The sequence below is a fragment of the Bos taurus genome, chromosome 6 (genome assembly GCF_002263795.3).
Source record: "Bos taurus isolate L1 Dominette 01449 registration number 42190680 breed Hereford chromosome 6, ARS-UCD2.0, whole genome shotgun sequence".
Classification (NCBI taxonomy): domain Eukaryota; kingdom Metazoa; phylum Chordata; class Mammalia; order Artiodactyla; family Bovidae; genus Bos; species Bos taurus.
The window spans coordinates 10790060-10801615 of NC_037333.1; the positions used below are offsets into that span (position 1 = coordinate 10790060).

Genomic DNA, 11556 nt, shown 5'->3' on the forward strand with positions numbered 1-11556 from the left:
AGGGAAAGGCACCTCCTCATCTTGCTGGGGAGGGGCAAGGGCGTCCTGCAGAAGAGAGTGAAGGTGGGGAGGGGTTATGGTTGCAGTCAGCTTGGGAAATAAAATCATATACTTCGGGTAATTAAAAATGGAACAAAAAAGGAAAGAGGCAAAATAACAAACAAAAACAAGAGCTCCAAGCTGTCAAAATATACATTTAAAAGGTCATGTTCTTGACTCCCTTCACAAGCCCTGATATAAAGCCTATTATGTTTTAGACAAAATTTTACAAGCCTGATTATATAATTTCCCAGTTCAAAGCAGATTAGAATCAGCAATTAGACAGAGAGGGTAATGGAGGGGCAGGAAAAGCAGTAATAAGACTGGGTTTTTCCTTATCCACTAAAACACATCTAATGAAGTTTTTACCTACACATGGAAATAACACACGGCATGGCCCCCACCGATTAAGTAGACAGATCGTCCTCTAATACACTTACATGAAGAGGCATTGGTGTCAGCACGGCCTCCCCTTACTCCCTGCAGTAATTCAGGGAATGGTTTTAGCCTGTTTACTACAAATAGTTCCTTATGGTTCAGTAAACTTATAAAATCATACTTTTAAAGAAGAGATTGCAAACAAGTACAGAATATATGGTTTTTAATATGTCTCACACATCACAAAAATTAATAACTACAGTGATGTTCAATGTAATAAAAGAAGTCTTGTGGCAACCAATTCATGTCCTCAAAGTTATCTAACAGTTATTTGAAAAAGCCTTTGCATCTTAATTTCACAATTTCATGCCTGCTAAACCAAACCATAAAACAAGGAATTGATATAACTTAGCAAGAATAAATGTCCTTTGTTAGACTCCGTGTTTATAACATTGCCAATGCAATAAATGATACCAGAACAGCAAAATAATGTGGATTCAAGGTTTTAACAACCCTATCTAAAAGAATGACTTTCAATAGTCTGGATGGCTCTCCTTCCTCAGATCATATTAAGCTCTGCCTCATAACAGCTGTTTGGAGAGTGAGAGAGACGGGAGCCCGTCCTGAGACCTCTGCACACCCGAGAGCAGAGGAGATGCTCTCAGTGTGTATAAATATCTTGACTTGGTTGCCAAAGCTGTATTTTACCTTAATGCAGTTAAACATTCTCATCCTGAGGCAGAAGATGCTGTTTAGGGGCACCGTTATGCCACCTCCCCCATTTCATTTTGCACAGCATGCCAAATTGTTCTTTCTCTTGGGAAATTAATGAAAACGAAAGAAAGGCCTATGATAGGCAAGACGCAGATTGGAAACGTCCAGGTTGGAAATGACTCTGTCTTCCTTTTATCCATTTAACCGGTGATGTATTTAATTTTAATTGATAGCATGTACTAGGACAACCTGGACTGTGAGGATCAGGTCTCTAATAATAGATTGGGCAGGGAACTGTGAAGAAAATTTCCCTCTCCCCCTAAATGAGTTCACATATGTGCAGAAGCAAATTGCAGGTGCATCGGTATTATAGGAATGGGCCCAGGGCAACAAAATATTCTGCAACTAATTAACTTTACATCCTAGTCAATTATGCTTCATCCTCCTAAAACATCTGCTGAGAAACAAAAATGCAAACCTTTTCGATGTTTTATGCATGCAGCAATTCCCACAGCAGTAAATTTAAAATTTCCCTTCCTATTTGGTTTATTCTTTCCTTTTTCCTATCTTGTTAGTCCTAAACAAAAATTCTTACATATCTGAGTTTAAACAAATAATTAGATTACACATTCTTTCTTTGGTAACTTTGTGCGACCAAGGATGCAAAACAATGTTAGAATACTTTTTATGAGTACAGAGATCTGAATGATCCAATAGAATCATTCACCTTCAACAAAAGAAATGAAGAGTTGTCTAATGTTCCACTCACCATTTGTATAACCCATGTCTTATTTTCTCTGGAAAAAATACTGAATTATATCGCTAGCCTTTTAATTTCATCCTTGAAAAGTGTAAACGTTTTGAACCGTTAAAAAAATCAGTATTTTTTTCAATTTGTTAATTAGGTATATTACATTGATTGATTTGCGGATATTGAAGAATCCTTGCATCCCTGGGATAAAGCCCACTTGGTCACGGTGTATGATCTTTTTAATGTGTTGTTGGATTCTGATTGCTAAAATTTTGTTAAGGATTTTTGCATCTATGTTCATCAGTGATATTGGCCTGTAGTTTTCTTTTTTTGTGGGATCTTTGTCAGGTTTTGGTATTAGGGTGATGGTGGCCTCATAGAATGAGTTTGGAAGTTTACCTTCCTCTGCAATTTTCTGGAAGAGTTTGAGTAGGATAGGTGTTAGCTCTTCTCTAAATTTTTGGTAGAATTCAGCTGTGAAGCCGTCTGGACCTGGGCTTTTGTTTGCTGGAAGATTTTTGATTACAGTTTCAATTTCCATGCTTGTGATGGGTCTGTTAAGATTTTCGAGAGGGTGTGGAGAAAAGGGAACCCTCTTACACTGTTGGTGGGAATGCAAACTAGTACAGCCAATATGGAGAACAGTGTGGAGATTCCTTAAAAAACTGGAAATAGAACTGCCTTATGATCCAGCAATCCCACTGCTGGGCATACACACTGAGGAAACCAGAATTGAAAGAAATATGTGTACCCCAATGTTCATCGCAGCACTGTTTATAATAGCCAGGACATGGAAACAACCTAGATGTCCATCAGCAGATGAATGGATAAGAAAGCAGTGGTACATATACACAATGGAGTATTAGCCATTAAAAAGAATACATTTGAATCAGTTCTAATGAGGTGGATGAAACTGGAGCCTATTATACGGAGTGAAGTAAGCCAGAAAGAAAAACACCAATACAGTATACTAACGCATATATATGGAATTTAAAAAGATGGTAACAATAACCCTGTGTACGAGACAGCAAAAGAGACACTGATGTATAGAACAGTCTTTTGGACTCTGTGGGAGAGGGAGAGGGTGGGATGATTTGGGAGAATGGCATTGAAATACGTATAATATCATATATGGAACGAGTCTCCAGTCCAGGTTCGATGCACGATACTGGATGCTTGGGGCTGGGGCACTGGGACGACCCAGAGGGAGGGTATGGGGAAGGAGGAGGGAGGAGGGTTCAGGATGGGGAACACATGTATACCTGTGGTGGGTTCATTTCGATATTTGGCAAAACCAATACAATATTGTAAAGTTTAAAAATAAAATAAAATTTTAAAAAAATCAGTATTTTTCTTAGAAGCTTTAAAATTCATGTTTGTATTTAAAGAAATATGTTTACATTATATTGTCACCTTAATATATACTATTGAATGATTTCAAAGAAATTTGCTAATATATTTTGACAGGGAAATCATATAAATAAAAAAATAAATATTGTAAAGTCTTGTGTATATGATTGTAGTTTTGTTGATTCATCCTTGATCTTTTATGGATGAATAGGTAAAATATAAAAACCTAATAATTTCATCATAAAAAAGACTAAATATCCATATGTCTTTTTTCATTACATTAGAAATATTAAAAAATATATAACATATAGTTTATTTAATTTTAATTAAATTCTCTCAAATTGATTCAATTAATATTTATAGAATTGAATTAAATTAAATCAAAGCATGAGTATATGAAAGTGCATTTCCATTGTACAATTGGTGAGGTTCTCTTAAAATTCTGTATATAATTTATAATCATTATATCTTTATTTTCATTTATATCTTTGATCTTTTGTAGTTTTGATCCCCAAAAGGGTTTTTGGTGTCAACTATTGGAAGGAGGAAAGACCAAATGCCTTGGAAAAAGCAAAGGTCGAAAGTATCCCCCCATGGATCCAGAGGTAATATTTTCCTTATCTTTGAAATTCTCTGGTAGTGCTGAGTCCAAGCATGCTCTGCTGCAGCACAATAGGCCAATGAATCTGAGCAAGGAGGTGTTGGGATGAGGAATATGACTTTATTCCGAAAGCTGGCTGACAGAGAAGATGGCAGACTACCATCTCAAAATAGCCATCTTATCTGGGTCTGGATGCCAGTTCTTTTATGGATCAGAGATGGGACAAGGTGAGGAAACAACGTAAAAAGGCCATTAATCTTGCAAACATTTACCAGAATGGCAAGCCTCAGGCAGAGGGATGTGTTAATTTCTTCCTGCCATCTACAGGCGGACAGAGTTCTGAACAAAGGCACTTTAACAGTCAGGCAGAGGGGCAGGATTCTCTGAGGCAGACCATTAATTATGATTATGATGACAAAAGCAATGGAAAACAGTCAAAGAAACAGTTCCAACATGAAGTCAGAATTAATCCTTTCCTGTTACAGTAGAACCCTGTATATACAACTGTTTCAAAATTAGTAGACAATAAACTTGACTCCTTTTTCTTGACTTTCTTTGCTATCAATAGTTTATATATTTAGAAGAGAGATAGACCAACAGATAGAGATGATTAGTAGATATTTATGGAAATTGTATCCTGTTGGGATGCAATTCAAATATAAATACTGAATAGTAACTTCTTTCCAAATGTGTAAAGGGCTCAAACAAATAATCTAGTAAAAAATGATTTTGTATAAAATATACAAGTATTATTGTTACATATTGAATGTGTATATCCAGTGCCTATACCATGCATGGTATGGATCTAACAGAAGCAGGAGATATTAAGAAGAAGTGGCAAGAATACACAGAAGAACTGTACAAAAAAGATCTTCATGACCCAGATAATCACAATGGTGTGATCACTCACCTAGAACCAGACATCTGGAATGTGATGTCAAGTCGGCTTTAGAAAGCATCACTATGAACAAAGCTAGTGGAGGTGATGGAATTCCAGTTGAGCTATTTCAAATCCTGAAAGATGATCCTGTGAAAGTGCTGCACTCAATATGCCAGCAAATTTGGAAAATTCAGCAGTGGCCACAGGACTGGAAAAGGTCAGTTTTCATTCCAGTCCCAAAGAAAGGCAATGCCAAAGAATGCTCAAACTACCGCACAATTGCACTCATTTCACATGCTAGTAAAGTAATCCTCAAAATTCTCCAAACTAGGCTTCAGCAATATGTGAACCGTGAACTTCCAGATGTTAAAACTGGTTTTAGAAAAGGCAGAGGAACCAGAGATCAAATTGCCAACATCCTCTGGATCATGGAAAAAGCAAGAGAGTTCCAGAAAAACATCTATTTCTACTTTACTGACTATGCCAAAGCCTTTGACTATGTGAATCACAATAAACTGTGGAAAATTCTGAAAGAGATGGGAATACCAGACCACCTGACCTCCCTCTTGAGAAACCTGTATGCAGGTCGGAAGCAACAGTTAGAACTGGACACGGAACAACAGACTGGTTCCAAATATGAAAAGGAGTATGACAAGGCTGTATATTGTCACCCTGCTTATTTAATTTATATGTAGAGTATATCATGAGAAACACTGGACTGGAAGAAGGACAAGCTGGAATCAAGATTGCTGGGAGAAAGATCAATAACCTCAGATATGCAGATGACACCACCCTTATGGCAGAAGTGAAGAGGAACCAAAAAGCCTCTTGATGAAAGTGAAAGAGGAGAGTGGAAAAGTTGGCTTAAATCTCAACATTCAGAAAACTAAGATCATGGCATCTGGTCCCATCACTTCATGGGAAATAGGGGAGGAAACAGTGGAAACAGTGTCAGACTTTATTTTGGGGGGCTCCAAAATCACTGCAGATGGTGATTACATCCGTGAAATTAAAAGATGCTGACTCCTTGGAAGGAAAGCTGTGACCAACCTAGACAGCATATTCAAAAGCAGAGACATTACTTTGCCAACAAAGGTCCATCTAGTCAAGGCTATGGTTTTTCCAGTGGTCATGTATGGATGCGAGAGTTGGACTGTGAAGAAAGCTGAGCGCAGAAGAATTGATGCTTTTGAACTGTGATGTTGGAGAAGACTCTTGAGAGTCCCTTGGACTGCAAGGAGATCCAACCAGTCCATTCTAAAGGAGATCAGTCCTGTGTGTTCATTGGAAGGACTGATGCTAAAGCTGAAACTCCAATACTTTGGCCATCTCATGGGAAGAGCTGACTCATTGGAAAAGACTTGATGCTGGGAGGGATAGGGGGCAGGAGGAGAAGGGGATGACACAGGATGAGATGGCTGGATGGCATTACCGACTCGATGGACATGAGTTTGAGTAAACTCCGGGAGTTGGTGATGGACAGGGAGGCCTGGCGTGCTGCGATTCATGGGGTTGCAGGGAGTCAGACATGACTGAGTGACTGAACTGAACTGAACTGATACCATGCATGGTAGTGAGTTGAGCCATGGAGAGTAAACTGTTCTGATCAACAATTACAACATATGGTAGGGAGGTTTTTCCATATCACCAAGCAAGGCTCAGATACCAGCTGGGTCTCCAGAACCCAACACAATACTGACACTCTCTACAAAGAGAGAGCGTGTCAGGTCCCACAGGGAAAAACAGCAACCACCTCACATATCCAGATACCACTCTAATGGTAGAAAATGAAGAAGAACTAAAGAGCCTCTTGAGGGTGAAAGAGGAGAGTTAAAGAGCCGATTTAAAACTAAATGTTAAAAAAAGAAGAAAAAAAAACTGAGATCCTTGCATTCAGCAGCTTTACTTTATGGCAAAGAGAGGGAGAAATGGTGGAAGTAATGACAGATTTCCTCTTCTTGGGTCTAAAATTACCACGGATGGTGACTGCACCCGTGAAATCAGAAGACATTTGCTTCTTGGCAGGAAAGCTATAACAAACCTAGACAGTGTGTTGAAAAGCAGAGACATTACTCTGCTGGCAAAGGTCCATATAGTCAAGGCTATGATCTTCCCAGTGGTCAGGTACGGTTGTGAGAGCTGGAGGCATAAAGAAGGCGTAGCATTAAAAGAATTAATGCCTTCAAACTGTGATGCTGGAGAAGACTCCTGAGAGTCCCTTGGACAGCAAGATCAAACCAGTCAATCTTAAGGGAAATCAGCCCTGAATACTCCTTTGAAGGATTGATGCTGAAGCTGAAACTCCATTATTTTGTCATCTGACACAAACAGCTGACTGATTGGAAAAGTCCCTGATGCTGGGAAAGATTGAGGACAGAAGGAAAAGAGGGTGTCAGAGGATGAGATGGCTTGATGGCATCACCAATGCAATAGACATGAACTTGGACAAACTTCAGGAGATGGTGAGGGACATGAAAGCCTGGCATGCTGCAGTCCATGTGGTCACAAAGAGTTGGACATGACTGGGCGACTTCACAACAAAAACAAAAAGCCACTTCATTAACATAACAAAGTATACCTTTACCATTATCTCACTTTGGAAATTTCAAGTGCGCCTGTGCCAGAAATGGAGTCAATGACCAACTATATATTTCTTATTGTAATTCAAAATGTCACAAATAGGTTACAGGATAAAACAGTTATTATGAGCCTAGATTTATTATAAGAGAGTAAATTAGTTATGGTCACTTGTTTATAATAAAATATATAAAACAATATCAAACTGCAAAAAGGCAGGGGAGAAAAATCTATCAGTAAAAGTTATGAGAAGACAGAAGGATTGGAAAACTAGGTAGCAATCAACTGAGCAGATATAATGAGTTATCTCTCCTAAGACAGTGTGGGCCTAAGGAGGATGGAAGTGATTAGGTGTTACTATGGAAATAGAAGAACCAGAAGGTTCTCAAACTACACCTTTGAACCCAATAATTTCAAAAAGGCTTCAAAAATCACGTTGATCTCCCAAGAAATCAGTGTAACAACTCCACTACTTCTATAAACATCTTATCCAGAATTTGAAGTGTTCACAATCCACTCGAAGGGAAGAAATGCGGTGAAAAACCTAGTGAGCGGACAAGAAAAAAAGTAGTTATCTGGAATTCATTTCCACAGTATATAAGTTGCTAAGGGAATTTTAGGAGGAAAAAGACTAATTTGTGCTAAAATATTGGGAGGGGTTTAAGAGAGATGGTTTAAGTTTGACCAAATGGAAAAGGCTGCCCATATTTCACAGGAAAAACATTCACCTCTATTATTTTATCAAAAAGACACAGAACTATGTTCAGTGGATTCTAATATAAGATAAATGACATCCAGAGAAAAACCCATTAACAAGTTTTTTGTCTTCTTGGAATAAAATAAACTAAAACCACAGACTTATTTTATAATCCTTTTTTCAGCCGTTCATCTAAAAATTGTCAATCACTCCAGCTTGGTTAGGAACATAAAAATTCCAGGAAAGATCACTTTAATGACCTTTATAATAAGACCTTGTAATATTTGTGAAGTAGAAAAGCTTAATGGTTTTTCAAAAAAATCTGTTTTGGTCCTAAATGAATATAGAAAGCATTTTATAACATGGCAAGTTATTTATTTAATCATGAAATTCAGCTTTTATGATTATGTTGACTGATTATCTTAATGCTGTGACCCAATTTTACAGAGAGTGACCAATTTCATAAACCTAAGTGTTTCTTTTTGTAGATTTTGTGCCACATCTGGTGCCTACTTACCTCATTCTTCTTTAGTATTACATGCCTCTCATCAACCTCTTCATCAGTCCCTCAGTAAATAAGTGTGCTTTATATTGAGTGGGATACCATGCCCTCCTCACTGACAGATGGTATTTAATGTACAAAAATATTGACTCAATGTTGTATACCCAAAACTAATATAATATTGTAAGTCAAATTATACTTCAGTTTAAAAAATTCAAAAAGCTAATTCTCCAAATGCTCTAGGAAAAATAAGCTATATAAGTTATTCCTGGACCCATTTTTATTTTGCAACTATACTTCTGTCAAATCTTTCCTAAAGGTAAAAATAAGTGGCATCCGTGGGAAAATAGAAAGAAATGCCTGTTTTATATGCAGTCCCATTGCTGGAGAATTTCTTAATAAATTTGCAAAATCTCATTTAATGAACTAATAACTCCCTTTGTCTTCTTTTTGCTTTCAGTCTAGAACCTTCCTCTCTAATTACTACCGAGATCATAATGTGGAACTGTCCAAACTGTTACACAGACTGGGGCAGCCTCTACCATCATGGCTGAGACAGGAGCTTCAAAAAGTGAGATAGCACTGGAGAGGAGAACTAAGACTCACAAGACACTGACTTTTACTATGAAACCGAAAAGCAAACTCCCCATCTTTTATCCCTTTAATGCATTTGTGATTGTCAATAGAGGACTGTGTGAATAAATCTCCTATCTTTTTCATAAAAATGAAAACTATTATATATGCACGCATTGGCGATTACTAGCATAATTCCTATGTGAGCTTTTGGGAAATAATGTGGGCTTTTATGGCATTATCCAGCTTCCAGTGTGGGGATCATGACACAACCCAGTTCCTCCTTTAACCATAAAATTTTGGAAACTATGTTTTACTGAGAACCCTGATTATATGCAATTGACAAGTTGAAATCTTAAGAAACACACTGTGATATCTGTAAATGAGACTGGTAGTAACCCAATATCAGAATTAAGGGTATACATCTTCCCTTGCTAATTTGAAAACAATTTTGCATTTGTTGTGAAATTATCAGTGTAATCTTATGTTCTTATTTTGAGCAGTTATTATTTATTCTATTTATAGAGTAAATAAAATACGTTTTCCTCTGTTAATCCTCTTTAGGAACGTCTTTGACTTGCCCAAGTTGTAAAGTTGTAACCTCCCACATGCTTGATCTGTTTTGATCTTGTAGGAGGATACCATCTGCAAGTAGCTCATAATAGTATTTTATCTGGCCAACATGCAATTCTCGGTGAATTTTGCATTGTGGTTCCAACACCATCTATCAGAGATTTGGGGGATAAATGACTGTGAAAGTGCGTACTTTACATAATATTAACTACTATGTGTAAGGCCATCTTTCCATGGGTAAAAATCTTCAGTTCAGTTCAGTTCAGTCGCTCAGTCGTGTCCGACTCTTTGCTACCCCATGAATCGCAGCACGCCATTACCATACTATTAATCTAGGTATTTCCACTTTGATAATGATGTAGTATTTATATATTTTTTTCTCTATCCCAGAAGGAAAAAAAAAACTTTATTGATAAGGCTGGAATGAAAATACTCATATGTGTTTACAGGTAGAGTGAGGTACTCATGCCTTTTATATAGTATATGTCAGTCATTTAAACCATGGACTTTTATGCATGCCAGTGCATATACTAATGCAGAAGATTACGTTTTTAATGCCTATTTAACAGAAGAAATGTAATCTAAAATTTACCTCTTTAAACACCACAAATTCTCTAAATTAAAACCTATTTCTCAGCCATGTCATCCAAAAATTAATTTCTGGAGAAGAAATGATACTCTTCCTGTCTTAGAGTTGTAGGTTACTCTCCCATTTGGAAATTGTCACGCTAGTTGAATGGTTGTCTCATTTGTCAATGAAGATACGTTAAAGCTTTGTTAGTCTTTTCAGTGATACATGAGGGTAAAATTTAAACAGAACAGAAAATCAAAGTAAATTTGGAACGTTACCTATGAATTCATCCTTCACCAGAGTAATTTTTCTACAGGCTGTAAATAACATTATGCTTGACATAATTCTTCAAAGGAAATGGAAGATCTTTGTTTTTGTTTATTTGTTGTTTGTGGTTTTAAGCAAACAATTCAAGTATAATCTAAAAGAGAACCAATAATTTTTACATAGTTTATTTCGGGATTCAACTTTGGATTTGTACTTTATTAAGATTTTTGTTTGCTTTTCGTTTTCCTACTGCATCTAAAGGCTCTCTCTATTTTTCAGAAAATGTTAAGATTTTTTCTGGGCATGTGTTGATACAAACCACAAACTGATGCTTTTGTTGATTCTTTATTAGGCATGAGGCTTAATTTCTCAATCTTACTGTTACTTAGGTGAGCATGTGCTTGATAGCATTCCATTAAGCACACTAAAATCATAACAATTGTGTATTTAGAGCTCTAGCTTTTTTGTTAATTTCCTCCAGTTTGCATTCTAATTTTTTCTTTTGTGAACTAGAGATTAACTTTTTTCCCCCATAGATATTTATAGAAATCAGATGAGATACTTTTCATATTGGGTAAAATTCATGTAATTAAGAGTCCAACTTATCTCTAGATTTTTTTTAAATGTAACTAATTTTCAGCATTTTCTTATTTTTTCCAAGTAATATATACAGTATCATTCACCTATGTGCAGAGAGCTGGGAGAAAAATTCCCCCAAATTCCAAGTTCAACTAGTCTCTTCTCCCCTGGTTCATTTCAATCAGCGTGTACATTTTTCTTACTAAGACTGATAATACAGACAAAACAAAATTTAATTATGTAATTCATCTCTTACAGTGAACTACTTAGAGGGACTCTGGGCTGTGAGATTATAATAAATCTGAAAACTTTCAGTTTTAAGAATATCTTCGTTTTCCCAAATTTCACCCACTGGCTATTGAACTATTGACTCAAGATTTAACATACATAATTATTTAACCTTCTAAATAAATTATCTTCATTTTGAATGACATACTTTTTAAAATTTTAAAGAACTTCCTAAAACCTTTAAACAAACAAGCCAGTATCTTCTCTTCATTACTT

General features: G+C 36.6%; 1 protein-coding gene across 1 annotated transcript in view; it reads left to right on the forward strand.

Moving 5' to 3' along the window:
* NDST4 (N-deacetylase and N-sulfotransferase 4) overlaps window positions 1–9069 on the forward strand; it is a 277966-nt gene extending 268897 nt beyond the window's left edge. The window contains exons 12-13 of the mRNA NM_001192673.1: window positions 3735–3837; window positions 8950–9069. Coding sequence (NP_001179602.1) covers window positions 3735–3837; window positions 8950–9069 — 223 coding nt within the window. The remainder of the gene's footprint in view (window positions 1–3734; window positions 3838–8949) is intronic.
* The last annotated feature ends 2487 nt before the right edge of the window (window positions 9070–11556 follow it).